Source organism: Peromyscus eremicus, chromosome 20 (assembly GCF_949786415.1).
Source record: "Peromyscus eremicus chromosome 20, PerEre_H2_v1, whole genome shotgun sequence".
In the NCBI taxonomy this organism is placed as follows: Eukaryota; Metazoa; Chordata; class Mammalia; order Rodentia; family Cricetidae; genus Peromyscus; species Peromyscus eremicus.
In genome coordinates, this window is record NC_081436.1 from 20295068 (window position 1) to 20320447 (window position 25380).

The 25380-nt window shown below is 52.5% G+C and overlaps 2 protein-coding genes across 3 annotated transcripts; one reads left to right on the forward strand and one right to left on the reverse strand.

Moving 5' to 3' along the window:
* Rrp7a (ribosomal RNA processing 7 homolog A) lies at window positions 1-7136 on the forward strand. Of its 2 annotated transcripts, XR_009375498.1 has the most exons (8): window positions 1-275; window positions 922-1064; window positions 2454-2579; window positions 3112-3229; window positions 4422-4519; window positions 4870-5068; window positions 5899-6886; window positions 6922-7136. XR_009375498.1 is itself a non-coding variant. In XM_059247472.1 (7 exons), the coding sequence occupies exons 1-7, from the start codon at window positions 134-136 to the stop codon at window positions 5982-5984; spliced, it is 912 nt and encodes a 303-aa protein (XP_059103455.1). In that variant the 5' UTR covers window positions 1-133; the 3' UTR covers window positions 5985-7136. The 2 variants fall into 2 exon arrangements, 1 of the variants encoding a protein (XP_059103455.1); XM_059247472.1 differs by having other exon boundaries at window positions 5899-7136.
* Window positions 6254-23867, reverse strand: Serhl2 (serine hydrolase like 2). The gene is made up of 12 exons (XM_059247471.1): window positions 23730-23867; window positions 22050-22199; window positions 21856-21969; window positions 21709-21750; window positions 21318-21337; window positions 20904-20978; window positions 19378-19487; window positions 18468-18547; window positions 11915-11949; window positions 8573-8655; window positions 7280-7376; window positions 6254-6667 (listed from the first exon to the last, which is right to left on the reverse strand). Exons 1-12 carry the CDS (start codon window positions 23731-23733, stop codon window positions 6548-6550), a joined length of 930 nt encoding a protein of 309 aa, XP_059103454.1. The 5' UTR covers window positions 23734-23867; the 3' UTR covers window positions 6254-6547.
* Between the last annotated feature and the right edge of the window lie 1513 nt (window positions 23868-25380).

Sequence of the window (25380 nt, forward strand, 5' to 3'; positions counted from 1 at the left end):
TCCTCTCCACCCCATCTCACCCCGCCCCCTCCATCCCCATTTTTGACAAGGAAGGGGAAAATCTTAGGGCTGGACAAGATCCGGGAGGCGGGCCTAGAGTTGAGAAGGCGGGGCCCCACGTAGTCCCGTCGTCATGGGAACTCAGCCGCGCCGGAAAGGAGAACTACAACTCCCATTCATCCCTGCGCTCCCGGTCCTCAAGATGGTGGCCCGCAAGAAGAAACCTGGAGCGTGCGGCCACGAGGGGAGCATACCGAGCCCACCGGGTTATTCAGGTGAGCAGCTGAGGGCCAGGAACTGACCTCTTCTCAGGGAGGTGGCCTGCGGGTGGCGGAGGCCACGGCAGCTCGTCAGGTCTCGGGGCGCAGGAGCCCGCCGCGCCGGCTCTGGCTGCTGACTTCCGCGGGCATTGCTCAGAGGGCCTTGGGAGCGCTTCCTCCAGGCCGCGCCGAGCGCCGAGCGTGCAGCGTCAACCACTGGAGTTTGTCACCCGCTGGCCTGCGCTTGTCTGGTTCTTCAACAAGCGTTTCCTGAGTGTGGTGGCCGCAGCTGTATCCCCACCCCAAGGAAAAGCTTCCCTGGCTTTCTGGAGATTCGCATCTCACCCGTGTAGACTTCCTGGGAAGGTGGGGCTAGCTCGGCATGAGGGGTCGGGACGCGACAGCCCCAACCTGAAGAGTGGGTGGAGGGGAGAGGGTTGGTGTGCCAAGCAGAACAGCCAGTGCGATGGGAGCTGATGGTGTGAGGCAGCGAGTACCCCGAGAGCGGGGAAGTGAGCCGCTGGCTCCGTGTCCCCACCGGCCGTGATTACCCGACTACGTGCTCTCTAGCTCTCCGTGGGCGGGTGGGTGGACGAACAGGAGAGGGACACAGAGAGAGGAACCTCAACTCGGGGTACCCCGAACTCTCTCCTGCTCGTAGCTATTCCAATCAAGTTCTCGGAAAAGCAGCGGGCTTCTCATTACCTCTACGTGAGACAGCACAGAGTTCGCCAAGACACCCAGTCCACGTGGCCCCCCAATAGGACCCTTTTTATCCTCAATGTGCCCCCCTACTGCACAGAGGTAAGCTGCTGGCAGAGGACCGGGGGTTCTGAAAGGGGGGGGGGGACACTTGCCATGGGCCCTACAAAATTCTGGCGGTCAGGTGGAAATGCCAGTAAACCCACAGTGGAGGATGTTGAAAAGACCCGGGCTCTCAGAATTCTTAAGAATATGGGCTACAGGGTCTCACTCTCCCGGAGGTGGTTCTGGAACTCACTAGACAGCCCAGGCTGGCCTCAGATGTGCTGTGCTCCAGCACCACCCCACTACCTCGACTTATTACAGTTAACGAGTGGTCACAGCTGGCTTCGAAATTAATTATCCTTCCAACAACTTTTTTTTGTTTACTGGTTAGTTTTTTTTTTGTTTTGTTTTAAAGAAAGTCTAACAAAAATCAGGTGCAGTTCTATCTAGACATACATACTGATTTTTCGCAGACACTATTACATTTACTTTTCATTATTTTGTTTTGTTTCAGACAGGGTTTCTTGTAGCCTGAGCTGGCCTCATACTGATTATGTAGGTGAGGCTGGCCTTGAACTCCTGATTCTCTTAATGAAGTTCTGAGATTACAGGGATGTGCCACCACACTTAGTCTAAAAAGGAGGTTGAGGACTGGCAAGATGGCTCAGTGGGTAAAGGCACTTGCCACCATGTCCCATAGCCTGAGTTTGATCTCTGGGACCCACATGGTGGAAGGGAAAACTGACTCCTGCAGATTGTCCTCTGACCCCCACACATGTAACATGGAATCCACATACACACATACACTTGTGCACAAACGCACAGACAAATGCAATTTAAAAACCCTTTCAATTGATCCACCTGCCCCCTGAGTGCTGGATTTCGGGTGTGTGTCACCATGCCAAGTGGGAAGAATTACTTTTTTGAGAAGAGAAATTCTAGCGCTAGGGATAGAGCTCAGTGCTAGTGTGCTGGCCTGGCGTTCCTGAAACCCTGGGTTCAATCCCCAGCACCACAGAAATCAGATTTGGAGGCTGGAGGATCAGAAGTTCAAGGCCAGCCCGGACAACAGGTTGGAGAGAAGGGCTGGGCTGGACAGTTGCTGCATGTCAGAAGCTGACCACACTGTGTGTAATCAGCACAGACCTAAGAAGTCCCCTCATACTCTTCCTGCCAAAGCTTACCACCATCCTGAGCCCAGCCGGAGCCGATTCTCTCAGACTTAGGTGTAAAGCTTAGTTAGTTGTCATCCGAAGTCAGTGACATTGAAAGTCCTTACTTCTAGACACATCTGCCTCTGTGTTGTCTTGGGAGCTGGTCAGGGTTGGGCACTTAGGCCCCCTGGGTTGTGTAGACCTGGGCTCGAGTCCTTCCGGTCTATTGTGGGTGTCCGGAGGCTCTGAGGAGCCTGTGGGTGTTCATGCAGCTTCCCTCTGACCGTGGCAGGAGTGCCTGTCCCGACTCCTGTCTTCCTGTGGCGCCATCAAGACAGTGGAGTTGCAGCAGAAGCCTGACCTTGCCGAGAGCCCCAAGGAGCCAAAGTCGAAGTATTTTCACCAGAAGCCCGCTCAGGTAGGCTGCCCAGTTCCACCAGGTTCCACTGGGTGGCAGCAAGGTGGTGGGGCGTGGGTGGGCTCGGCAGTAGACTTCAGACAGCCGCCCTGTGGCCCTGTGGTGCTCTCTGCAGTGTGTGACTTAGATTGGCGGGGTGATGGCCTCTGATTCTCTCAGGTGTGCCGCCACGTTCTCTGACTTCCTGTTTCCCTCTCTGCCCTGCAGTCTCCCAGAGCCTGTTTCCTACTTCAGTGGCTTTCTCCTCGGGACTGGTGCCCTAGCTCCAGGAGCCCTGCTTCTCTCCCCAGGTCCCTCACGTGTCCTTACGGTACAAGGGAGTCTTACTCCGACTTTGTGCCTTGTCTGTTTATGACCCACCCTAGCCTGGGTGTCCCAGCAGCAGTTGGCTAGCTAGGAGCATGGCTGTCCCTCACCCAGACTGTGGGATGATACATGAAAGAGCCAAGCACCATCTCCCATGGTCCGGGGCAGGTATGGGGGCCTTGTGCCACAAGTGGGAAGGCTCACACAGACATCTCTCTCCCCCCAGGGCTTTCAGGTAGCTTATGTGGTGTTCCAGAAGCCAAGTGGAGTGTCAGCTGCCTTGAATCTGAAGGGCCCATTGCTGCTTTCTACAGAGAGCCACCCTGTGAAGAGCGGAATTCATAGTCAGTACCGCTGGCAGTGGCCAGTGCTTCCTTCTCAGGCCTTGGGTTGGTGAGGGACACTTGATGGGGGCGGCATCTGTGAATGCCACAAGCTGTGTCCCCTCTTCCCAAGGGGCCTGGGCTGGCGGGGCTGTGTCTGAGACACATCAGAAAATAGCCTGAGCCTTTGGCAGCAGGTAAGGAGGTAAGGGCCTAGCCTGTTGTCTCCAGAACCTTCCTAGCACCTGAACCTCGATCCCAAGTCCCTGGACTCTGCTAGAGGATCCAGCTTGCCAGCCATGTCTGGCAAAGCCTGACTCTGCACTCTGAGCCGGTCGCCTCTGTATTCTGTACGGCCTGGGGAACGTTCTGTGAGAGCTGTAGTGATGGTTGGAATGACAGTTTATTAAGTATATGGCTGGCAAAGTGCAGAGCACAAACAGCAGAGAGACAGCAAAAACCTCATAAACAGTGCTCACAGCACCCAGCAGCAGAGGTGGAGTAGCCTGGCTGAGAGCAGGCCAAGGGAACGGCATCAGATGGGGGAGTGCCCCAGAGTGACTGGGGAGGTTGATTGCCTCATCAGGGAGCTGCTGCCCTCCCTGACCCACTGCGGGGCTTTTATGCCTTGGCATAAAAAAAAAATAGTGCCATCTGCTGGCAGCAGTTTGCCTGCCAACTGTTTCCAGCGGGCAGCTTGCTGGTTTCCCTCTCCCGGCTACAGAGCCAGGGAGCCAGGCTGACCCAGGAGAGGCTGGGAGGAGCAAAGGAAGGCCTCCTGGAGTCTGCTCTCTTTGTAACTGTTAAAGATTTTGCTTTTAGCCGGGCCGTGGTGGCGCACGCCTTTAATCCCAGCACTCGGGAGGCAGAGGCAGGCGGATCTCTGTGAGTTCGAGGCCAGCCTGGGCTACCAAGTGAGTCCCAGGAAAGGCGCAAAGCTACACAGAGAAACCCTGTCTCGAAAAACCAAAAAAAAAAAAAAAAAGATTTTGCTTTTGTGTGTTTGCACACCACACGTGTGTTTCGTATACAAGGAAGTCAGAAAAGGGTGCATCTCTGGAACTGGAGTTATGGGTGGTTGTAGCTACCATGTTGGTGCTTGGAACCGAACCTGAGCCAGCTCTCTGGTCCCGAGTCTACTCTCCACGAGCGCAGACAGCGCATGATGCTTTCCAGTGTGGTTTATGATACACCATGTTCCCTTCCCCCTCAGAGTGGATCAGTGATTATGAAGATTCAGTGCTCGACCCTGAGGCCCTGAGAGTCGAAGTAGACACATTCATGGAGGCCTACGACAAGAAGCTAGCTGAGGTAGGGCCTCCAGTAGGGCCCCCGGGTATCACGTGTGTAGCCGTGGGAAGGTGGGTACCACAAGTAGTGAATGTTGTGCTGTGGTGCCTGTGAGGGAATGGCGGTGGCAGCCTGTCCTCGGTTACCATGGGAAGTGCAGGCTCCCATTTTTGCTTGCTGAAACCCGGGCCACCTGGCTGGGTGACATGGACTCTCAGTGGTCTGCAGGTGAAGGAAGTGTCATTGATATGTCTGTTCTTCGACACTTATTGCGGGGACCATTCAGGCCAGCAGACACTGTGTGGGCCTCGGGCCAGTCGGGGCATCCTGCTGCTGCGGAGCCCAGCCCATCCACCGCCTCTTCCATGCAGGAGGAGACTAAGGCCAAGGAGGAGGAAGGAGTCCCGGACGAGGAGGGCTGGGTGAAGGTGACGCGCCGGGGCCGCAGGCCTGTGCTCCCGCGGACAGAAGCGGCCAGCCTGCGCCTTCTCGAGAAGGAGAAAAGGAAGCGTGCTCGCAAGGAGCTGCTCAACTTCTACGCCTGGCAGCACCGAGAGTCCAAGATGGAGCGTAAGGGACACCTGGGGGCACCCCACGGGCCGGGGCAGGGCGTCCTCAGGCACCTCCTCTACAGGCTGGTGCCCCTGCTGCTCCCCAGAAACACCTGGGGCAGGGACCTGTCAGCCCCAGCCAGAAGGCGTCGACTGCAGAGTGCTGAGGGACCTGGGGGGGGGGGGTCTTGAGTGTTCCATATGGGGGTACATGCTCTCGCATAGGATCCTGCTCACGGGACACTTCTGTGGGACTGAGAAGGCCCGGTCCTCTCCTGAGCATGGGGTGGGCTCAACAGCCACCTTCAGATCCCCCCTTTGTTGGCACTGACCCCTGCCTCACCGTCTCTCCCACACCTCACATGCTCCTGCCCTGTTCCTAGACCCCAGGCTGTCCCTTCACCTGAGCAGCCTGTCTGTCAACCCCCCTCCTTGGAGCTCCGGGTGCCACCTCTGACTTGGGTCACTTGGTGACCATTTACCTGCTGAATTCTGGAGCACCCCACTCCAAGGCCTCATCTAGGGAAAGGGGCCCGTGGGCCTGCTGCTTCATAGGGAGTAGAAGGGTTAGGAGTCCTGCTTTCTCTAGGCCTCTCTTCTCCATGCCACCACCTCCCACCTCAGCCTAGCCCTCCTGCGCGGCTGTAGTTAGTGTCCGGTTCTGTTTTCTTGCAGGATCCTGACCTTGACCCAGAGCACAGCAGGGATAGAGGGGGCAAGAGAGGGGGGCAGGGAGAAGGAGAGTGTACTGAGCCTCCCTGGGACATGAGGAGTCCCCTTTAGTAGGGTAGCTGGCAGTTCCCGTACAGGTACTCTGTGTGACCCGTCCTGTGTCCCTCACACCCCCAGACCTAGCACAGCTGCGCAAGAAGTTCGAGGAAGACAAGCAGAGGATTGAACTGATGCGCGCCCAACGCAAATTCCGGCCCTACTGAGCTGCTGTGGCCGCTGGAGAGCAGGCCTGCTCCCTCGGGGACTGTGCTTTAGGAAGCAGATCCCAGGCCAAGAAGCCGCTGCTGTGTCCCACAGCTCCATCTCTACACCCACACAGGCTGGACGTGCAGGGCGGCAGCAGCATTTGGCCTCCAGAGAGCTGCCCCTGCCTCCTCATGCCTGTAAAGATGTTCCTGGGAAACCTGACTGACCGTCTGCTCTGACTCTGTTGCCCTCCATGAAGCCCCTGCAGGCAACAGAGCCATTGGAATGCAGTGAAGACAGATTTATTTCCACACAGGCTAGCAGCCAGAACAGGCTCCAAAGACCCAGCCCAGGCCCTGCTTCCTCAGCTCACTGCAGCTTACCAAACACAAGCCCCAGGGCACCTGTCCCCTTCTCAAAGTCAGATACTAAAGGCCAGAACCTTGTTTTCCCTTGCCTGCCGCAGCTCTACCGTGGGATTCTCCGCTGCCTCCCTTGGTCTTCCAGCCCAGTGAGCCCCACTCCACCTATTTTGTGGGATGAGGGTGTTAGAAAGTGTGAACAGGATCCAAGACCAGAGCTACAGCATCGATGAGGTCCTGGGTTGGCTCTGTAGGAAGGAGCTGATGGCTCCAGCCACAAGGTGAGGCTTGTTCATGTGGATGTAGTGATTGCCTGGGATTTCCACAAACTGGAACCGCTGGAGAAAGAGGCAGCTGGTGAGATGTTGCCCACTCGGGAGACATTCTCATAGCTGACTGCTTCCAAGTGGGTGAGAGGCAACCTCTCTCCACAGCAGCCTGGGGACCTGGAAGCTGTCCCAGGGATGTAGGCCTCTGAGCTGTGTGACTACAGTGCTGAACTGGGGCAGTCACAGGCAGGCTCGCTGCCAGTTCTGGTGGAGCGGGCTGAATAGGAGGTTCCCCGTGTGGCAGCATCGGGCTGTGTGCAAAGGTTCCAGGCCTCGGTGGGTCTAAGTGGATGGCTGACCATAGAGAGCCAGGACCTCCACAGGCCTCCCCCTGCCCTGGAGCCGTCACACTTGCCGATCTGCTGCTTCCGGGAGCAGTGGAGGCGAGTGTGAGGCCGCTTTTAAGAGGTGTGCCCCACAAGTAAGCCTGGCCAGGGGTCAGGTGAGAACAATAAAATGGAAGATCCTGCCAACCAAAGCTGTCTCCTTCCTGAACTCTGACTGTGTGTCCTAGGTTTTGTGGGGACTGGCCATGGAGGGGATCCAAAGTGATTGACTATGATGTGGGATTCAGAGCAGAAAACGTGCCAACCTGTCAGCCTCCTGGGCCACACACGTTACCTCTTTTAGGACGGTGCTTAGCGTGTTCACCATGAAGAGCAGGGGCTCCTTCTTCTCATCATTGGCTCGTCTCACATCGTAGTACCCCTCTGTTGCTCTGGGCAGCAAGAAGTTGGGGTGAATCTTAACAGAGCCCTCTGCCCTGTCTGGGTTTCAGGACCTGAAGAGCCCAAGCCTGGCTGACTCCCATTTTCCTTTTTCCTATGTCCCTTTGAGCCTCTGCTGATCCTGAGGGTCAGTCATTCAGTACCAGCTTTCTCTTAGAGTGGGTAGCAGGCCAACAGAAGCTGAATGCCTGCCGGGGAAAGTGGGGGCCACTGAAAGCTGGACTGAGATCTGAACCGACTCTCAAGGCCAGGCTTTTCTTCAAAATAAAACCTACTGACGTCTAACGTGCATATCACACAACCATCACCCCCCACACCCCCACCCCTGCCTTTGAAGCACACTGTAGCCTGGGCTGGCCTCGGACTTGCCACAGCCCTGCCGAGCTCTCCCCAGTCCTGAACTGCAGGTGTGAGCCACTGTGCCCAGCCAGTCCCTTGTTTTTAAGTTTAGCTTTGCCTTAATTTATAACGGTGTTAACATTTCCCAAACTCCATAATGAGTTGAAAATTTAACTCAAAAAAAAAAAAAAATCATTAATTAAGCCTCCTAGGAACAGCCCACACCACAGCATCAAACTTCGCTCTGATTTCCCTGCTGTTTCCGCCACCACCAAGCATCAAGGAAAGGATCAGGCTAGACCCACTGTGTGTGGCTAGCCCAGGAAAAGTTCCTAATTCAAAATTCCTGAATGTGAAGACAGTCCTGTTATGTCTGTCACCCCACTGGTCATCAGGGTTAATTTGGCTGATCTGAGTAGGGTTGAGCCCCTGAGAATCACCCCAAGTGCATCCTTCCTGAAGCTGTGCACTCCAATAGGACAATCTTTCCCAACAGAATAGGACTTAACAAGCTCCCAAGATTGCCTGTGCCATTTCTCTGACGCGGAAGTGGAATCTTAAGTCCAGCCATGTCAGGCTTCCCCAGAGACCTGCCAGTCTGTGCGGCAGTCCTCACCCCTGCCCCCTGCTCCCAGGCCGCCCCTTGCTTTGTCCCCGCCCCCCCAGCACCTGCTGACAAGGATGCTTCCCGAGAAAGGCTAAGTGGAAGTAGTGTGGTGTCACAATGGAGAAGAAAGGCTAAGTGGAAGTAGTGTGGTGTCACAATGGAGAACTGGACGCCTTGTGCCAGGCTCCCTCAGAGGGTCCTGCTCCCCGGGTCTGTCAAGGGCACTCAGTCTAGACTCACTTGATCAGGAACACATTGGCCTGAAGGTTCCTGGTAAGGTGCACAAACATCTCCTTGCTCACGAAGTCAAAGCTATTCTCTGGCTGCAGAAACAAGACCAGGGTGAATCCTTGCCATGAAGTCCCATGCACACCTGCAGAGTCCTTATTTCAGGGCAGCCGGGTTCCAGCAAGGTCAGCTGGGCCACCCAGTCACTTACTCATCAAGACTTCTTAGCTCCCGTCAACCAAAGTGTGTCTCCCACCCACCCCCAAATCTATTCTTCCCTCTTGTGGGGATCATGGCTGCCCAGCCAGACTCCATTCACAGAACCCTTTACAGTTGGATGTGACTGTTGACTGGAGGTTACTTCTGGACCTGTTTAGGACCCAGGAACCCCCTGTAGACCTTTCCCAGGGCACAGTCCAGCTATGGGCTCTGGACTCTGCCAGGCAGAGTTCATTCTCTTCTTGAGACTGCTTCTACTTGAAAGAAATGTGTTGTGACCACAACACAGAGTCCCAGAGTCCACCATACCTGTGTCTCCACCCAGCCCTCACTGTTTAATGTGCCTATGCTGCAGGGCCCAAAATGGAGGCCTCTAGCCCCGTGCAGCTACCGACAGACACTGTAGGTCACGTGCACGGCAGGTGTCGTATGCATGCTAGGATCAGGGGACTTCATGGGAGAAATGATAGTTAATGAAGTTAAATAAAAGACATCAGTACAGCTGGGCTGAGGCTGTAGGTCAGTGGCAGAGAGCTTGCCTGTTATATACTGGGCCCTGGTGAGTATCTGATACCCAGTTTTATATAGACCATGAAAAAATTCACTCCTGGGCCGGAGCCATGGCTCAGTCAGTAGAGTGCCTGTAACAAGACCTGAATCTGATCCTCAGACTTCACTTTTAAGCAACAACTGGGCATGGTGTGACGTTCTTACAATCTCAGCCCTCAAGAGGCAGGGACAGGTGGACCCTCAGTGTACGGGCCAGCCAGCTTAGCCTGCTTGAAAAGTTTGAGACCATCTCAAAAAGTCAATAGATGATAATACATAAATGTGAGAATGTGGCTGGGGAACACCAAAGGTCCCCTGATCTCCACATGCACAAGTACATCATACACATACTCTCACACAGACACAACAAAGTCGCTTCTTATCCTGCTCCTCAGACTGAAATCACCACGGGTACGTTCTCAAAGCAGAGATTCCCACATCGCCACAAGGCCCCACAGTCTCTCAGCCAGGTTCTCACATCAGAGCTACAGCTGGAGAGGTGTGACCTGGTCCAGAAGGCAGGCTCCCTGGCCTCACCTTCTCAAACAAGCCTGGGGGGCACGGGAGGAGGGGCCGGGCAGGGAGGCCGCCTCTGAACACTGGCCACAGCCAACAGCTAACAGGAGGTGGCGCCAGACGCAGTCAGGTGGGGAGGTTCGGGCCTTGACCTCCAAACTCCCTCCTTTTCCTCACGAACTGGGGTTGGTTTGGCTCAAGGGTACAATCAGGCCTCAAACTTCATTTTAAGTTGGTCCCAAGGCAAGGATTAGGGGACATTACCCCACTCATGCCTGCAGACATGAAGCTCTTCTGAGTTTCTATGGCAGCTTATTTCTCCTTTGTGGACTGACCACATTGGGGGTCCCTGCCTGTCCCCTTTTATCAGCTGCCTCTCCCCCTCAGCGTCTCTTAACTCTTCCAATTTCATTTCCTGACTCCTCCCCTCTTTTTTTTTTTTTTAAAGTAATAAGGTTAAGCCAACAGCAAAGTCAAATGAACGGCTAGCTCTGAGGCATTTTGCATATAGGACACAGGGTATGAGACCTGGATCCAGGTCAGTGTGCCCGGCTGTGCTCCAGACTCACCTCGGTTCTCTAGTTTTTGTTTGTTTGTTTCTGATTTATTATATAGTGCCCTGCCTGAATGTACACCTGCAGGCCAGAAGAGGGCACCAGATCTCATTACAGATGGTTGTGAGCCACATGATTGCTGGGAACTGAATTCAGGTCTCCTAGAAGAACAGCCTGTGCTCTTAACCTCTGAGCCATCTCTCCAGCCCTGTGAGAGACTTTTTTAGCAAGGGAGTATGGAAATGATGCAAAGTCCTGAGACAAGGGTCTGTGTCCGTGTACATGTACATGTATGAAAAGACACTTGGGGACATTTGGAGAAAGTCTGTCGATGTATGTACACATGTATGAAGAGACAAATGGGAGAAAGGGATCTGGGGACGTAGCTCAGTGGTAGAACACTTGCCTAGAATGTACAAGGCCTTGGGTTCAATTCCCAGCACCCTTCCACCCGTATGTGTGTGTGTGTGTGTGTATGTGTGTGTGTGTGTGAGAGAGAGAGAGAGAGAGAGAGAGAGAGAGAGAGAGAGAGACAGAGAGACAGAGAGACAGAGAGAGACAGAGACAGAGAGAGACAGAGAGAGACAGAGACAGAGATTGGGGATGAGATCAGAACCCTTGTGTATCATTGGTGGGAACATGAACTAGTGCAGCCTCTGTGGACAGCAGTTTCTCAAAAGATCAGTCACAAGTCGCCGTGGGTTCCAGCAATTCAATTCTGGGACAGCCTCATGGTCCAGCAGCATTGTTCTCAGCTGCCAGAACAAGAAACCCCGGTGTCTGTCAGCAGAAGACTGCACAGAGAACATGTGCTGTGGGGCCAGCAGGACGACGGCTCAGAGGATAAACACACACTTGCCGCCAAGCTGACCGGCTTTGATTCATGACACTCATGGAGGAAGGAGAGACTCCCACGAGTTGTCCTCACTTCCACACACGCTCCCCCGTGCCCTTACACACACACACACACACACAAAAAAAAAAAAAAATTAAATTTAAAAAACAGATGTAAAAAAGATGTTTAAAGAAAAAAATCTGACAGATTGGCCTGCCTCTGCCTCCACATGCTGGGATTAAAGTCACCAGGATGGAACAGTTTTCAGTCCTCACAAAGTGTGAACTCAGATGTGTGTTTCATGTTTCACTTGAAAGGATCTGGAAAGCACGACGCTGAGGAGAGGAAGCCAGGCACTGAAGGACAAACACTGATTCTGCTTTTGTGAGGTGTCATACAAGCAACTTCACAGGCATAGAAAAGTCAATTAGAGGTTGCTGGAGAGACGGGTGAGGACTTGGGGTTTTAATTGGTTCCGTGTTTCCTGAGTGGGACAAAGTCTGGGCTATAGGTGTTGGTGACACATCACAAAACATAAAACAGTGTGTCTAATACTACCCAGCAGTGTACTTACAGGCAGCTAAAATGGGTCTATCCTATGCTATGCATAGAAATTTAACACTACCTTCGAAAAGAGATCACAGGCAATCTGTGTCGAAGCTGGAAGACGGCGGTACTTACCGAAGAGAGTCTCCGGTCCTTGTTCCGCACCAGCCCTGGAGAAAGCACAAAGCATGGTGTTTTCAGTGTCAGCTTTTACAGGAAGGGACTCACCCGGCGGCTTCCTGGGGAAGTCTCGTCTCCTCACACAGGGCTCATGCCTTCTATCTGGGCTGGTGAAAGCCAGCCCTGGACTTCCGTCCTGGGCTTCTAGAACAGAGCTTGGTCAAGGCTGTCTGACCACAGCACATGGGCATCTCCTCAGACCCCAAGGGACAGCAAAGGATGATGGTGGAAACAATAAGGTTCTCTCTTTCCTTCTTCTCTTTCTTGTTTTTGTTTGTTTGTTGTTTGTTTTTGACAGGATGTCACTATGTGGCCCCTGATGACCCGGAACTCACTATGTAGACCAGGCTGGCCTCAACTCACAGGGATTTGCCTGCCTCTGCTTCCAAGTGCTGGGACTAAAGACATGTGTGCCACCACTCTAGGGTCCAACTCCCATCTCAGAGAAAACTGTTCGTTTCTTTAGGAAATAGAGAATAATCGAGACCCATGGCATTCCTTGTCAGACTTGGTCGCTGCCATAGAGGATGGACAACTCTACCCAGCTAGAAAGGTTTAGCCACACCCTCCTGGGCCACATCTATGATTCCTACAGAACTGTGTGCAGGAGTGTGGGGGTGGGGCAGAGCAGCCTCATAGGAACTCACAAGCCTTGGAAATTTCCAAGAGTTGGCCGGGAATAGAAAAGCCAACTCTGGGGACATGCTCCAACAAGAGAAACGGGGACAGCTGCAGGTGTCAGCCTAGGGAGAGGTCTGCCTACAAGTCTGCTCAACTCCCCTGTGCACAACCACCTAAGACAAGATGAAGTCAGACCGGAACACCTTCTGCAAATGGGCTAAGTCCCCAGTGTGTTAAACATTTAAACAAAATATAAGTCTTAGAATCAAACACGTAAATGATTCAAATTCCAGAATCCATTTAAAAAAAAAAAAAGACACACATATTGCAGTTGGATGTCACCTGCAATACCACAGTTCTGCACTCAAGAAAGAAACCACTCCAGGTCTAGAGACAAGTGACAAACAGGGACCAGGCGGCTACAGTGTCATGTCTGCAACATGGGAAAGTTGGTAAAACTGAGATGAAGCTAAGGACTGACCATAGATGGGGTAGATGCTCCCACTGCATTCCGGGGCTCCCAACCTCCACAGCCTTCCAGTAAATCCCCTTTTCCTGCAGTGCTGCGGTTGGAACCCAGGACCTTGCACATGCAGAGCAGGAACTCGACCACCGAGCAATGCGCCCAGCCTTGCACTTTTATTAAGTTACCTGGTTTTTACGTTTTGTTTTGTTTTGAGATAATGTTTCTCTGTGTAACAACGCTGGCTGTCCTTGGAACTTGCTTTGTAGACCAGGCTGGCCTCACACTCACAGAGATTCACCTGTCTCTGCCTCCTGAGTGCTGGGATTAATGGCGTGTGCCACCACCTTCCCCACTAGTTTTTATTAAGAAGTATTTATTTTTGAGACAGGTTTTACTATGTAGTCTTGGTCTGGAATTTGCTGTGTAGATCAGGCTAGCCTCAAACTCACAGAGGGTAAGCAGAGGCTTCTGCCTCTTTGAGGATGAAAGGTGTGCACCATCATGCTTGGACTCAGGTTTTTTGTTGTTGGTTTTTTTTTTTTTTTTTCAAGACAAGGTTTCTCTGGGTAACAGCCCCAGCTGTCCTGGAACTTACTCTGTAGACCAGGCTGACCTCGAACTCACAGAGATTGACTTGCCTCTGCCTCCTGAGTGCTGGGATTAAAGGCGTGCACCACCGCCCGACTCAGGTTTTGTTTGTTTGTTTGTTTTGTTTTTGTTTTTTTAAATAGCAACAGATTAGACAAAGTTGATAAAAAGCTCAATGTGAGGGCTGGAGGGATGGCTCGGTGGTTAAGATCACTGGCTGCTCTTCCAGAGAGTCCTGGGTTCAATTCCCAGCACCCATATGGCAGTTCACAACTGTCTATAACTCCAGTTATAAGGGATCCAACAGATATGCATGCAGGCAAAACACCAATGCACACGAAATAAAAAAATAACTCGTTAAAAAAGAAAGAAAGAAAAGCCAAATGATGACTGAGCTCATGTATGTCTGGGAAAGGTTAAGGCAGGATACCCTCACCCACCCACCCCCACCCCCACAGGAAAAGCAATGCATGAATCTAGATGCTACTCTGAGAAAAAAAAAAAAGAAGCAATTATGGAAACATTAAGGAATGCTATTTTCTGTAATTATTAGGTTTTGGCCTCTAATTAGAGATTATGGAACTCTGAGATAATAAATGGAATGTTTAATTGTTGATAGAGCTCTTGTGACTCGGATGCATAGAAGACCTGGTGGGCTTGGATGCTGAGACAGACCCAGGCAGAAGAACAGCGCTGGACTGCGCCTCGGACTTCCAGGACCCTAGGATAAATCTCCTGTGCTGTAGTAAGTCTTCCTCCCTAATAAACTCCTTTACCCTTTAAGCAGGACAGGGAAATGGCCTGGGCTGAGTTGAACCCACATGAAGCCATGGGCTTCCCAGTGCAGACTTAACTTGGTCCTACTTGGTCCAGCCTCCAGCCCTGTGCTCAGAAGCATCCCGCTGTCCTCTCCACAGCTTCCTGGCAGGTCCTTGGCACAGTGTGGCTTCTGTATCTGCTGGCCCTTCTCTGTCCCTGCCTTAGCAGTGTCCCACAGTGTCAGAGGGACGCCTACATGGTGACTGTCTCCCAATCCTCAGGTTATACAATTGGAGTACCAGGGATATTCCCTAGCCATCCCTCTGTCCCAGAGCATGGGGGTATTGGGGGATAGAAAGTAGGCCCTAGGTCCATTTTCTGTGGACTTTGTGGGAAAATAAAAACCAAAACCAAAACCAAAAAAAACCAAAAAAACAAAAAAAACCAACAAACAGCTAAGAGTCCTCTGGGGCCATTAAGATGTCTCAGTGGCTAAAGGCACTTGCCACCAAGCCTGAAGATCTGAGTTCAATCCTTGGCATCCATCTACATGTGCACACACCCATTCACACACACACACATAAAATAAACAAGTATAATTGAAAACAAAACAAAAACCAAACAAGCCCTGATCTTGAACACTGATAGCTGCAGCTCTGCCCATGGGTGGCTCCTTCCTGTTTTCTTCCCACCTAGGAGGCCTGCCCGGCCATCTGAGGAACAGCAGTGAACTCAACAGTCTTCCCACTGCTGACTCCGCGTCTCTGCTGGGACTCGCCAGAGTCACAGACAGATCCAGCAGAGACCGGCAGAGAGGGCACTGTGCCCATGGACAAGGCCCTCAGAGCCTCTGGTGGCTGCCGGTGGGGGATGACTGTTGTTAGGTCTCTCCATTTCTCACCGGCGGCAGCTAGAAAGCTCTGCTTTTCTACAAAGCCTTTCCCTTTCAAATATGGGCAGCTGTCCCGGCTCCCCTGCCAAGTGTTTCTGTGAAACTGCTCAAGCCAGACGGATCTGCTTTTGACTGAATGCAGCTGAGTTTATGACAGAAATTTCAGCATCCTGGAGGGGAAGGCAGGGCTTCCCTGGCCAGAGACTGATAGAGCCTGTCCCTTCATCCTCAGAGACCCCGGACAGAGCTGGGTTCTCCCTCTTTACAGAATACCTTCAGCCAGTAGTATGTGTTGCTTCTGTTGTTTGCTTGAGTTAGGGTCTTACTATGTAGGCTGGCCTCAACAGCACGATCTTCCTGCCTCGACCTCCCAAGTGCTAGGGTTTCAGGCTGGCATGCCACCACACCTGGCTTGAAGCAAGCACCGGACTATGGGTTGGAACAGTTGTGTTTAGACAAGGATGTGCCTAAAGCTGTGTTTCATGGCTCTCACTCTTTTTTTTTTTTTTTAAATATTTGTTTATTTTATGTATATGAGTGCTTAGTTTTCATCCACACCAGAAGAGGGCGCCCGATCCCATTACAGATGGTTGTGAGCCACCATGTGGTTGCTGGGAATTGAACTCAGGACCTCTGGAAGAGCAGCCAGTGCTCTTAACCACTGAGCCATCTGTCCAGCCTCTCAAGGCTCTCTCTTGATCCTGGTACATCTGCCTGGTTAAATCATTAGCTTCATGACCCGGCTTTGTTGGGAACTCCCTTTGGCAGGGAAGTAGATGCCTACAACCACTTCCTCACGTGCATTACTCAGGTCAGGAGAGAGAGAGAGAGAGAGAGAGAGAGAGAGAGAGAGACTGGCTGTGTGTGTGTGTGTGTGTGTGTGTGTGTGTGTGTGTGTGTGTGTGTGTTGGTGAGGGGGTCTAGAGGCCCAGAACAATGGTTTCCTCCCACTGTATCCAGAGCCAGAAGGATCTGGATTTACCTTCTCCCAAGCTAATTCTGCTACAGAGGAGTGCTCCTGCCACTTGCCTGCTCCCTAGCACGGAAGTTCACCTCCGCAATGCCCAGTGTCTCCTTAGTGACAGCATCTGTGCCTACATTTCACGCAGCTCAGGGCCCAGTTGGATTCCCTGGGCTGGCTGGAAGGATGTCTCTTCTGGATTAGCCCATTTCTCTACAGGGAACCCCTGGGTTGGCCATCTTTGTGGGGCACAAAATCCTAGGCCCTTAACCTTCCTATGGGTTTGTAGGGAAAGGAGACAGGCTCGGGACTAAAACCCAATAGATCAGAATGGCAGTTTGCACCTGAACACTCAAGGCCTGCTCCCTGTGACCCTCACGGTGTTATTATATCCTTACCTACAGGTACAATGTACAGTCCAGGGGGCCTCTTTCAGCAGTTGGAATTCTAGTCTCACAGGACAGGAGTTCCCACAGGACAGCCTCTCTCGGCCAGGGTCTGTTGGTTCCGGTACCTACCACTCTCTAGTGTCTTTGTCCTGGCCAACCTGCCCCAACCCCACAGGCATTGAGTAGGTGGAGGCGATACCTACTTCTTTCGCTTCTTCATAAAGTAATTTCCACAACCTCCACGGAGCCTGTCAGCCTGTGAGAGCCAACAGTCTAATGACCTTGTCTGTTTCCTAACCAAACAGGGGGCGGGGTCCCGTGGTTGCTCAGCTGGCACCAACAGGAACCAAACTAGTTTGGGACACTTTCTGTCTTGTCACACCATCTCAAGAGAGAGCTTTTCCCTCACCTGAGAACGGCCCCACGCCTCTCCCCCAGGCACTCATATTTACGCCTTGGTTGTTTACTTGCTAGTATGGCTAATGTTAACTTGACAGGCTTTAGAATCACCATGGAAACAAACCTCTGGCACGTCTCTGAGGGAGTTCCTAGATCAGATTGAGGTGGGGATGTCTACCCCGACTCTGGGCAGCACTATCCCATGGGCTAGGGTCCGGGACTGAATTAAAGAGTGAGCAGAGTACCAGGTTCATCTCTCTCTGCTTCCTCGCTGGGCACACAACGTGACCAGCTGCCTCCTGCTCCTACGCTGTCCCCGCCCCGTCATGATGGGCAGTCCCCTGTGACTGAGAGCCAGAATAAACCCTGACTTCTCCAAGTTGTCAGATAACAGCAGCAACAGACAAGTGTCTAAGGCTTATTTATCATCTTTTTTCCTCCTAAGATTTACTTTTTCTGCTCAGCCTCCTTCTTGCCCAGGCCTAGGAGGTGTCATTTTTCACAAAGGACATTTGTGGGGGGGGGGGGGGTTGTTGTTTGTTTTGTTTTGTTTTTTAAGATTTATTTACTTATTTATTTATTTTCTATTCACAAAGGACATTTGTAAATGGTGCCCCCCTGGAATTGTGCCGCCTATAGATTCCAGCCCCATTGAGACTGGGACAGTGTGGCTCTCTGCCACACTCACAGTCTTGACGGGGAACTGCACTTCTCAGGCCCTTAGTAAAGGATCTTGACAAGTACGTGGGAAAAGTAATACAGAAGACTCTCAGGTCAGAGGCTGCCAGAGCCACAGCACCTCCTCCCCAGAGGCCCAGCAGGGCACAGCCATGACAGTCACCAACTTTAGTCCCAGTACCTAGCCAACCTTCACATCAAGTGTGGTTTTCTACAACGCTTACGTGACTTTGTATCAGGTAGGTACTCAGCAATGCACAGCTTCAGTTTCTCCTGTGTTAGGATTCTGTACATGCGCAGCTCGGGGTCCTGTGTCTTATGTGTTATGTCATCAATGGGCGCTGGCGACTACATGCCCGCCATGTGGTCACGCAATCCCCACTTTAAAAAGCCAAACTTGGACCCCCACTCGTGTGTGTGTGTGTGTGTGTGTGTGTGTGTGTGTGTGTGTGTGTTCTCTCTCTGCTCCCGCCATCTTCCTTTCCCTCCAGGCCTGGCTCTCCTCCCTCCTATCCCCTCTTTCTAATAAAGTTCTTTATAACTCTGGTAGTCGTGGCTGTGGCCCGTGACTTTTCCACCAGTAACCAGCACCACCACCAGCGTCGTTTATCATAACCATCATCCTGCTCTCACAGTGCCGTGTATGAGGCAATGGAAGAACCAGTGAAACACTTGGAGGCACCAAGTATCAGCTTGACCCATGCAGGCCCCCCATGTCATCCCGCAGTAATGAGGGACAGATGGTGAGTCCTTACCTGTGGCCACCTTCGTGGTTCCTCTCTGCAGCAGGAGTTCCCCACACTCTTTATTCAAGTGGTTATTGTTATTCAGGATCCTGGGGGAGACAGGAAGACACAAAAGGAATCAGGCCTCCATCAAGCCCAGGGGTTAGACAGAAAGGAAAGCAGGCAGCTAGAGATAGTATGCCCATCTTTAATTCCAGCGCTTAAGGAAGCTGAGGCAGGAGGACTTTGAATTCAAGGCCAGTCACGGCTACATAGTGAGTTCAAGGTCAGCCTGAATTATAGCTAAATCTCTCTAAAATGAACAAACAAACAAACAAACAAAAACCAAAAAGGACTAGGGGTGTGGCTCAGGGGTAAAGTGCTTGAGTGCTTGGGGTCACTCTCCAGGAGGAAGAGGAGGAGGGAGGAAGGGGAGATGGAGGGAAGGGAGGCAATGATCTGCATGTCTTTCAGAATCAGTGGGGTGTTTACAGCATCAGGCACAGTCTGCCTGTTACTCTGTGTGTGTGTGTGTGTGTGTGTGTGTGTGTGTGTGTGTGTGTGTGTGTCTCCACTCCTCTAGACCACAAAAAAAAAAGTGGAGCCCTGTCCTACTGTGCACACTGCCAGATGAGTACAAACACAGCCAGGGCATTCCCAGTTGGGCCGTGGGTGCAGAATGGAGAGGCCAACAAGGACACAAGGCTGTGTGGGTGTTCTGGGGTAGAGGCTGCCGGACAGGTCTAACAGGAGAGTGGGAGAATCCAGGAGGCCTGATGCCAGAGTGTCACCCCAGGGGGAGCAAACTGGGGTAGAGGGGTTGGGGGAGGAAACAGGAGGAGGAGGAACGTGCTGTATCTTCTCCCTGACTTGGAAGGTTTCCACCCTGGGCACAGCAGTGCCAGCTTCCCTCCGCCCCACCCCTGCCACCAACACCCACCTCTGCAGCAATTCCTCAGGGCTGGACACCCTCAGGGGCTTCTGGGAAGCTTCCACCTGCAGCATGTGCTCTATGTTCCTCCGTCTGTAGAGCGGGATGTTCTCCATTTCCTAAAGAGTCAGCCAGAGCAAGCTGGTGAATAGGGAAGCCTCAGATGAGAGGTCCCAGTCCCTTCCCTGGTCCCGCCTGCTGCCCTTGGTGCCCCTCTGAGGTTGATCTGCCCCTGCTAGTTATCCTTTCTCATTTGGCACAGGCTGGCCTGGGACAGCTAGAGGGATCAGATGATGGGGGAGGCAGCATCTCTGTTAACTGCCAAGGGCTTTGTAGAGGTGTGAACACTAGCATTCCATTGAGGGCAGGCAACTTGACTCTAATGGCAAGTAGTGGAACCAGGTAGGCAAAGTGGATCGGTTTTGACATTCCATCTTTCATACCCCAAGTCCCCAGTGGCAGAAGACCAGCAGGTTCAGGCTTATGGGGGCTCACTGCCCCCCCCACCACCCAGGAGGAAGTCCCAAGGCTCTTTATACTTGTTTCATCAGTGGGACATCACAGAGACCAAAGGGCAAAGTTCACCATAGTCTGGGTATTGGGTTCCACACTAATGCTTAATGGTTAATGGTCCATGCAATGGAAAATTACTGAGTGCTTACAATGTGCAGGGACCGGAGACATAGGGATAAAAACTAATCCCAGCTAGGCAGTGATGGCGCACACCTTTAATCCTAGCACTTGGGAGGCAGAGGCAGGAGGATCTCCATGAGTTCTAGGCCAGCCTGGTCTACAGAGCTAGTTCTAGGACAACCAGGGCTACACAAAGAAACCTTATCTCACAAAACAAAACAAACTGAAAAGGCAATTTCAGCTGTTAGGAGGTTGGGGCAGGAGGATTGCCAGAAGTTCGTGGCCAGCCTTGACTACAGAATGAGCTCCTATCTTAAAAAAAAAAGAAAGAATGAGTTATCGTCCTCAGGGAAGGCGTGGCCATTTTGTAAATGGAAAGATGGAAATTGTCATACTGCAGTGCTCTGGAGCAAACTAACTTCCTTAGGGTCACACAGTATGTAAAGGACAGGGCCGAGTCTCAGATACAGGGACAGTACTGGCTGTTGTGACTGCTGGGGGTAGTATTGGTCTCTCAGCCACACTCATGGTTGATGTATATGGTTGTTCCAGGTGGACAGCACAAAGGAACTGGTTAAGTGTTCAGGCAGGGAGCTTGCTGTGGCCCTAGACTTCCTCCACCCATGGCTGCTGTTTTACAGTCTATGCTGGCTCCCCCGGCATTCTGCAGAATCCAGGCCACACACTGGGCTTCCAAAGAGTTCCCATGCCCTGCTCCCTGACGTTCTTAGGGTCACAAGCTTCAGGACGCTCCCCTCTCTGGGGGAGATGCCTGGCTAACTTGTCCATCTTCTGCCACTTTCTACTGCCTCCTTAATGTCCACCACAGGAGACAGAGCTGAAGGCACGCCCTAACTAAAGTCTAGGGTCCCCGTGACAGCCTCCAAGAAGCCTCTTCCTACATTAGAGTCCAGGAGAAAGGGTGTTGAGTCCAGCAAGATAAGTTTGTCCACCATCTCGGGGAAGATGCAGGAGTACTAGAGAGGAACAAGAGAGGAGCAAGTGAGTGGCTGGAGAAGGCGCAGGCTTCACCAGATCGAGTCTTCTGTCCCTTCAGTGTGCTCCCAGACCTAGCTGCAGACCCCAGTAACCCTAGATAGGACACGTAGAAACTACCAGGAACCGAGGAACCGTCACCAGGACACATGAGTGCGTGCGTGCGTGCGTGCGTGCGTGCGTGCTCGCGCGCGTGCGGAATCTGCCTCTGGCTAAGGAGGTGCTGGCTACTGCATCCGTTGTGTCAAGGGGTTCTCCCCAGCCCACCTTTCGCTTGCCCCTCAAGGTCCCAGGTGACCATAGAGCAGCCAGCTACTCACCATGCCGCCCACAGTGCCACCTGCGGGACAAGAGAGCAGCGCTGTCACACTGCTATGTGAACCCCCCCTCCCCAGCCCCCACTATCCTCCCCTGAGCTCTTTTCTGAGGACCTGTCCCCTCCCCAGCTCCTCTCTCACCACGGTGTTGGGACACCGCATCTTCAACTTGGAGCCTCTTCCTGGCCCACCAAGGTCCCTTCGTGTGAAAACACTCACGGGGCATCCCCCTCCCTCATCTGAGGCCAGGGGCCCAGTCCCCAAGAAAAGCATATGAGGATTCTCTTCTTCCTCCTCAGAGGGGCAGGGAAAGGTACCAGGCACCACTGTATCAATTTTTCTCCCTCTCTGATAACCCTCCATAGAACTCGGGGCCTGGCCAAAACTGACTCACCAAAACTGTGGCCCAGGAGGGAGAATTTCGTCCATTTAAAGGCTGAAAACACAAACCGGAAAAAAAGGTTAGCACACACACACACACACACACACACACACACACACACACAACTCCTTCCTGGTATTCACTTTGGCTCTTGCTCACCTGTTACCACCCTTTGGACCTCACTCACAAAATTTTGGTGGCAATACAGGAAGCCTGGGTTGTAATGGGATGAGAGCCCATGACCTCCGAAATCCATGGCCACATAATGATAATCTGCAGCGGAGAGGAGAAAGAGAAAGGGGTCTGTGTGGTGGCTTCCACCCCTCCACTGCCCCCTTAGCCCACAGCCCCACCTTGTGGAAGAAGAGGAATAAGCCTGTCAAAGGAGTTGGCATTGTCCTGCCAGCCATGCAGGCAGAGAACTGGAGGGTTCTTCTGGGAGCCCCAGACTTTGACAGCAAGGTGGCCCCAGGGCACAGCCAGCTTCAACTCGGACAGCAGACCTGTAAGGTAGAACCAGTCATTTTCCCACTGCATCCATGAACCCAGCATGCACTAAACCCCTCATCTATGTATGCTCCAGCATGCATGGCCATCGGTGCTATTGGCCTATGTCCTGGCTCTGGACAGACAGACTACCAGATATCCTGAGAAGGGAAAGACAACCGGGTCCCCTGGGTGAGAGAGATCTGAACAGGCTTGAGTAGGCGGTAACCCATTGGTGTTGGCACAGAATGGGAAGGAGTGGGTTGGGGGCTGCCGGCTTGAATCCTGCCACTTGTGGGCTATACGACCTTGGACTGGCTGCTTAAAACCTCTCTATCCCCAGTTTCCTTCTCTGTTAAACAGATTACAGTGCCTCTTAACTGTACAACCCATTCCAAGAACCCCCCATGGATGCCTGAAACTTCAGACATTAATGAACTCCATACAATGAATGTTATCTATGCTTCTACAAACACAAACACACACACACACACACACACACACACACACACACACGATAAAGTTTAATTTATAAATTGGCACATTAGGAGATAAACAACAATACTTAATAAAACACAATGCTGATAATAGACTATAATATACAAATTGTGGCACATGCCTGTCATCCCACTACTCATAAGGTAGAAATAGGTAGATTAGAAATTTGAGGTCAGCCTTGACTACATGAGACCTTGTCTCATAAAACATAAATCACCAAAACAAACACTGTAATGAAAATTTGTGCAGCAGTCTCTGTCTCTAGAACTACTGTATGAGAACCAAGTATAGCTGTACACATCTGTAATCCTAGCCCTAAGGAGGCAGAGGCAGGAGAATTGCATCCAGGTCAGGACAGGCTGATATGGGGAGTTCCAGGCCCGCTAAAGCTACATTCAAAAAATTATTAGAGAGGTCCTAGAGGACAGTCTTTAAGACGGCTGAGGGTTTTAGGACACTACTCAGAGTAGCATGCAACTCAAAACTGGACTTTGCACTAAATATTTTGGACGTTGGGGAACTGAACCTTTGGAAATAGAAACTGGGGAGGCTACTGTGGCCAGCGTTTTCTAAGCCTTCAGAGCCGGTGCTGGGCACTTCTTCACACAAGCCAACTGCCCATAACGTGAGTTGGACCACTGCCATTCTCAGTACACAGACCACTAAAGAGAGGCACAGAAGATGGCCAAGCTCATTCGGAAAGATCAAGAGAGGATTTACGGCAGACAGCATGATTCCAGGACTCCAGCTGGGCCTACTCAGGTCAGGTGTGTCCCAGAGCTGACCTTCTCATGCTGCCGGCCCCAAAGGGTAACCCCAAATAGCTATGCGCACACTCCTCTAATCTAAGAGCTATCGGGACTCAGCGGCCATGTGGCTCGTTCGGAGCCCACAGTCTGGCTCAGCTGCATCTTGGCGCTGCTGACTGGGTCTGGACACCCAGTGGGGAGGGCAGTGAGTGTCCACTCCAGCGGCTGGAGTGACTGAGTTGGTGCATGGGCCTTCCCCTTCCCACTCCGATCTAAGGGGCCCTGAGGGGGCATTTTCACCCATTGCTCGGTCAGTGCGGCTGTCACTCCTCGCCCGCCCGGGAGGTCGCAGGGACAGAAGGACTCAGAAGCTCCAGCTCCGCCCAATTGACTTTTCCTCTAGGCCCGCCAGACTTCTGCAGGACTCCTCTCCGACAGGCCCGGCCCCACCCACCACAAAGGCCCCGCCCCACCCAGGCCCCTCCTTCCCCCGCTCTCTGGCCGGGGACATCCACGTGGATTCCGGCGCTGCCCAGCTCCTGGCCCAGGCTGGTGGGGCCGTGTTGGAGAAGACTAGAGAAGGCTCTGAAAGACACGCAGGTGGCAGGACCGATCCCTGGGCACGCCCGCATGGCACCAGGAGCTGGACAAGGCCCCAGTGGCCCCCGGGCGAGCAAAGCGCCCTGAGGATCCCCTCTGGCTCTCACACTGTGTTTCACAGTGTTTCATGTCATCCATGTCCCCACTGTGTCCGCGGCCCCTCAACAGCGCCTGGCACTATCCAGCTTTGATAATTGATTGCGCAGCCTAAATGAATAAATGAATGTATTGCAATCGAGGACTCTGGTGGAAACCACCTCCAGGCAAGGAAGGATTCTAAACAGTTTCAGTCCAGAAAAGATGAAGAATCCGGAGTCGGGCTGTGGACATGGTACACTCAGGATGCTGGGAAAGGCAGATGGGGACTGGAGGCCAGCCTGGGCTACACTGCAGAGACTCAGCCCTTACACACACACACACACACACACACACCCCGCAAACAAAACCCTAGGAACCCAAACCACAAAACGCTCTCCAAATGAGCACATGCAAGCATTGAATTTTACAGTAAAAGATGAAATCCGAACATTTTGAGCTTTTGAAATTTGCCAGGCAGACCTCTGGAGGGAATGGGAGGTGGTCCCCGGGCCTGAGCAGCTCACTGTCCTAACCCGTGAACCACAGACCCCGAGGCTGAGGAAATCGGTGTGGTGAGTTTCCCAAAGGGGTAACAGGACAGACTCTGGGGAAAGAAGACCACCGGCTGGGGGCAGAGCCACCACGTATGGAAAGTTGAGGCTGGAAGTGGGCCAGGATAGATGAGGGGCCAGAATGGGGCCACCAGGTCGTGACAGGATTGGAGCTTGGACTTTTTCTGAGTGGGTTGACTCCGGGGAGGTTAGGAGCCGGGGACAACGCAAACTTTTCTGTTCTCTTTGTTCTTTGAGACAGGATTGGAACTCACGACATGGCCGAGGACGACCTTGAACTGAGACCTCCAGAATACTGGGGTTATAAGCTTGCTTGGTTTATGCAATGCTGGGGATCAAACCCATAGTGTATGCCAGGCAAACACTCTACCAATTGAGCTACAACATTACACCCCAGTCCCATGTGAGAACTTTTTTTTTTTTCCGAGACAGGGTTTCTCTGTGTAGTTTTGGTGCCTGTCCTGTAACTCGCTCTGTAGACCAGGCTGGCCTCGAACTCACAGAGATTCGCCTGCCTCTGCCTCTGGGATTGAAGGTGTGTGCCACCACCGCCCGGCACGAGAGCTTTTCTACAGGAGATAAGCAGTGGTATCTATCATTTGAGGAAATGGTTTCTTTCATTCCTCGTGGACACGGATCTTTACCAACTTGTATAAGAGCACAGATACTCAGGTAGCAGAGGCACTGGGAATGTGGTGCCT

Bases quoted from the DNA above. Each gene is read 5' to 3' on its own strand.
- Rrp7a (XM_059247472.1), top strand. From the start codon at position 134: ATGGGAACTCAGCCGCGCCGGAAAGGAGAACTACAACTCCCATTCATC. The intron at 2,580-3,111 runs GTAGGCTGCCCA...CTCTCCCCCCAG, and splicing joins TTCACCAGAAGCCCGCTCAG to GGCTTTCAGGTAGCTTATGT. The intron at 5,069-5,898 runs GTAAGGGACACC...TCACACCCCCAG, and splicing joins CCGAGAGTCCAAGATGGAGC to ACCTAGCACAGCTGCGCAAG.
- Serhl2 (XM_059247471.1), bottom strand. The intron at 18,548-19,377 runs GTGGGTGTTGGT...TGTCTCCCCCAG, and splicing joins CCTGAGGAATTGCTGCAGAG to GATCCTGAATAACAATAACC. The intron at 11,950-18,467 runs GTAAGGACTCAC...TGCTTTCTCCAG, and splicing joins AACCACGAAGGTGGCCACAG to GGCTGGTGCGGAACAAGGAC.